This window comes from Octopus sinensis, linkage group LG7 (genome assembly GCF_006345805.1).
Source record: "Octopus sinensis linkage group LG7, ASM634580v1, whole genome shotgun sequence".
NCBI lineage: Eukaryota > Metazoa > Mollusca > Cephalopoda > Octopoda > Octopodidae > Octopus > Octopus sinensis.
The window spans coordinates 69,315,066-69,317,496 of record NC_043003.1 but is presented as its reverse complement, the minus strand read 5'-3'; the positions used below and the strand labels follow the sequence as shown (position 1 = coordinate 69,317,496).

General features: G+C 37.9%; 1 protein-coding gene across 1 annotated transcript in view; it reads right to left on the bottom strand.

The window, feature by feature from the left end:
• The window catches only part of LOC115213770 (putative uncharacterized protein DDB_G0271606), a 59,779-nt gene extending 59,422 nt beyond the window's left edge, over nt 1–357 (bottom strand). Inside the window, exon 1 of the mRNA XM_029782599.2 lies at nt 1–357. This exon is cut by the window's left edge and continues 1,454 nt beyond it. Within this exon, the coding sequence (XP_029638459.2) occupies nt 1–357 (357 nt within the window).
• Between the last annotated feature and the right edge of the window lie 2,074 nt (nt 358–2,431).

Here is a 2,431-nt window from a genome sequence, read left to right as displayed (position 1 = left end):
ATTATTATTATTATTATTATAAGTGTTGTTATTGCTAAGTAAAATATTATTATTATTATTATTAAGTTTATTACTGGTATCGTTATAGTTGTTGTTGTTGCTTTTGTCCACCATTCGTCCACTGATCACCCGTTGAGAACCTCCGACGATTGTGAAGTTGGTGCAGTTCTCGCCCAGCCTGCTGCTTCTGAAACCGTTGGCCCAGCCAATTAAATGACCACCACCAACACCACCACCACTACTACTAATTGTTTTTGTTTGTGAGGCACTTGCTGTTGTTGTTGTTGCAATTGCTATTTCTGTGTTGTCGATAGTGTCGGTGTTGTTGTTGTTGTTATTGGTGATGTTGTTAAGCATAAAAAGTTCACCTCCTCCTCCTCCTCCTCCTCCAACACCACCACTAGCACCACCTTCTCCCCCTCCTCCTCCTGCCCCTGCCCGGCTCTTGTCACGGTAAACGACAGTCGAGAAAGAACTTAACGACTCACCTTGTCCATTGCTGGTTGCCTGATGGTTCGCCGCCGCCACCGCCGCCGCCGCCGCCGTCGTCGTCGTCGGCGCTACTGTTAATGTCGGTGTTGCTGACGATAACAATAATAACGATGATGATGATGATGATGATAATGATGATGATAACGATGATGATGATGATGATGACGATGACGATGATGGTGATGGTGATGATGTCACTGTTGCTGTTGTTATTGTAGCGTGTACAGCATCTGTTGATGTCGTTGCTATTGTTGGTGTGGCGGTGGTGGTGGTGGTTGTTGTTGTTGGTATCGTAGACAGCGATGCTACTGTTGTTATTGTCGATAACAACGATGACGATAATGATGATGATGATGATGATGATGATGTTGGTATCGATGTTGTTGTTGTTGCTTCGGCCGTAGCCGTCGTCGTCGACGTCGTTCCCAACACAGCAGGCGCCGTCATCGCCGTCCCCATCATGCCAGTTGTTATCATGGCCATCGTCGTCATCATATTATTAAACACCGGCTCCACTCCATTGACAGTTAACATATCCGACATGCAAAGATCCGATCGTAAATCCATCTCGAAGCCCATCTTATTATTATTATTATTATTATTTTCAGGTATCGAAGTCTGTAAGAAATGTTCCAAGTCTCCTTGTACGTCTTTGTCCAAGGTTTCAATCATGGCATTTATCGACAGAGCATCAGAACAATCCAGAAACGGTGAATTAAAGAATTCCATTTCTGTTACAGCTCTGTTACACACATACATATACGCATACACTCACACACACACAGTCACTCATTAAACCTCCCCTCTTTGTCTGTTTTTCTCCAAACCCTTGTTTTGTAACGGACTGGGAACTTGTTAGGATTCACTGTGATTTTTTCCTTTCAATAAACATGTTCAGTTTTGTTATTATTGTACATCCATCCATATGTATGTATGTATGTATGTATGTAGTATGTATGTATGTATGTATGTATGTATGTATGTATGTTTGGGTGGGTGTCTATGTATGTATGTATATATGAGAGAATTTATAAATATTTTGAATGTAAGTTTTTACGTATAAAAGTTTTTAAAGTTATCCGAGTGTAAACACACGCATAAATATATACACGTATTTATGTTATATTTATATATATAAAATATTTGTTTTTGTCTTCCTGTGTTTATAGCGGTTATATTTGATATTCGTGTGCATGTAAATATTCAATTAATTAAAATTTAATTAAAGTTTAATTAAAATTTAATTAAAATCATATTTGTGTTTGATTCAAAATTCCTCAACATTTTGTAATGAACGTTCTTTCTTTTGCATTCTGCTTTGTATGCATTTATATATACGCATATGTATATATGAGGTGTATGAATATTTTTATATATCCGTATGAAGGCAATCAATCTTGTTTGTGTATATATCGGTATGCGTAATCCAAAAAAGTATATATGATATCATAATCCATGGATAATCGGTTTTGAACTTGAGTCAGCCAGCGTACACACAATGTCGACCCAACTAAGCAACAAGCTAGAAAAAGTTATCGTTAATAGTAATAATTATATTAGTATCAGTTGTGTTGTTATTTATTGTTAATAGCAGTATCGATAATTGTTAAGTTGTATGGAATTAATAGAGGCAGGTAACTTTTTAAAGAGTTATATGTCTGTATGTCTTTAAGGTATCGCAAAAGAAAAAATAATTAATGAAGTTCAGTGTTGGTTGTTAGTATGTTATGTGGGTTTTATAAATATATATAGATGTTTATATATATATAGATAGATAGGTAGAAAGAGAGAGAGAGAAAGAGAAGGCCCCCATTGTAAAGGGAATGCTGCGAGGTAAGGTGATTGTCGCGTGCCCGGCTGACGGCTGACGTGCCGTTGAATATACAACGACGGAATGTCTTGACAAACGACAAAACGACCCCACCGACCGACCGCACGA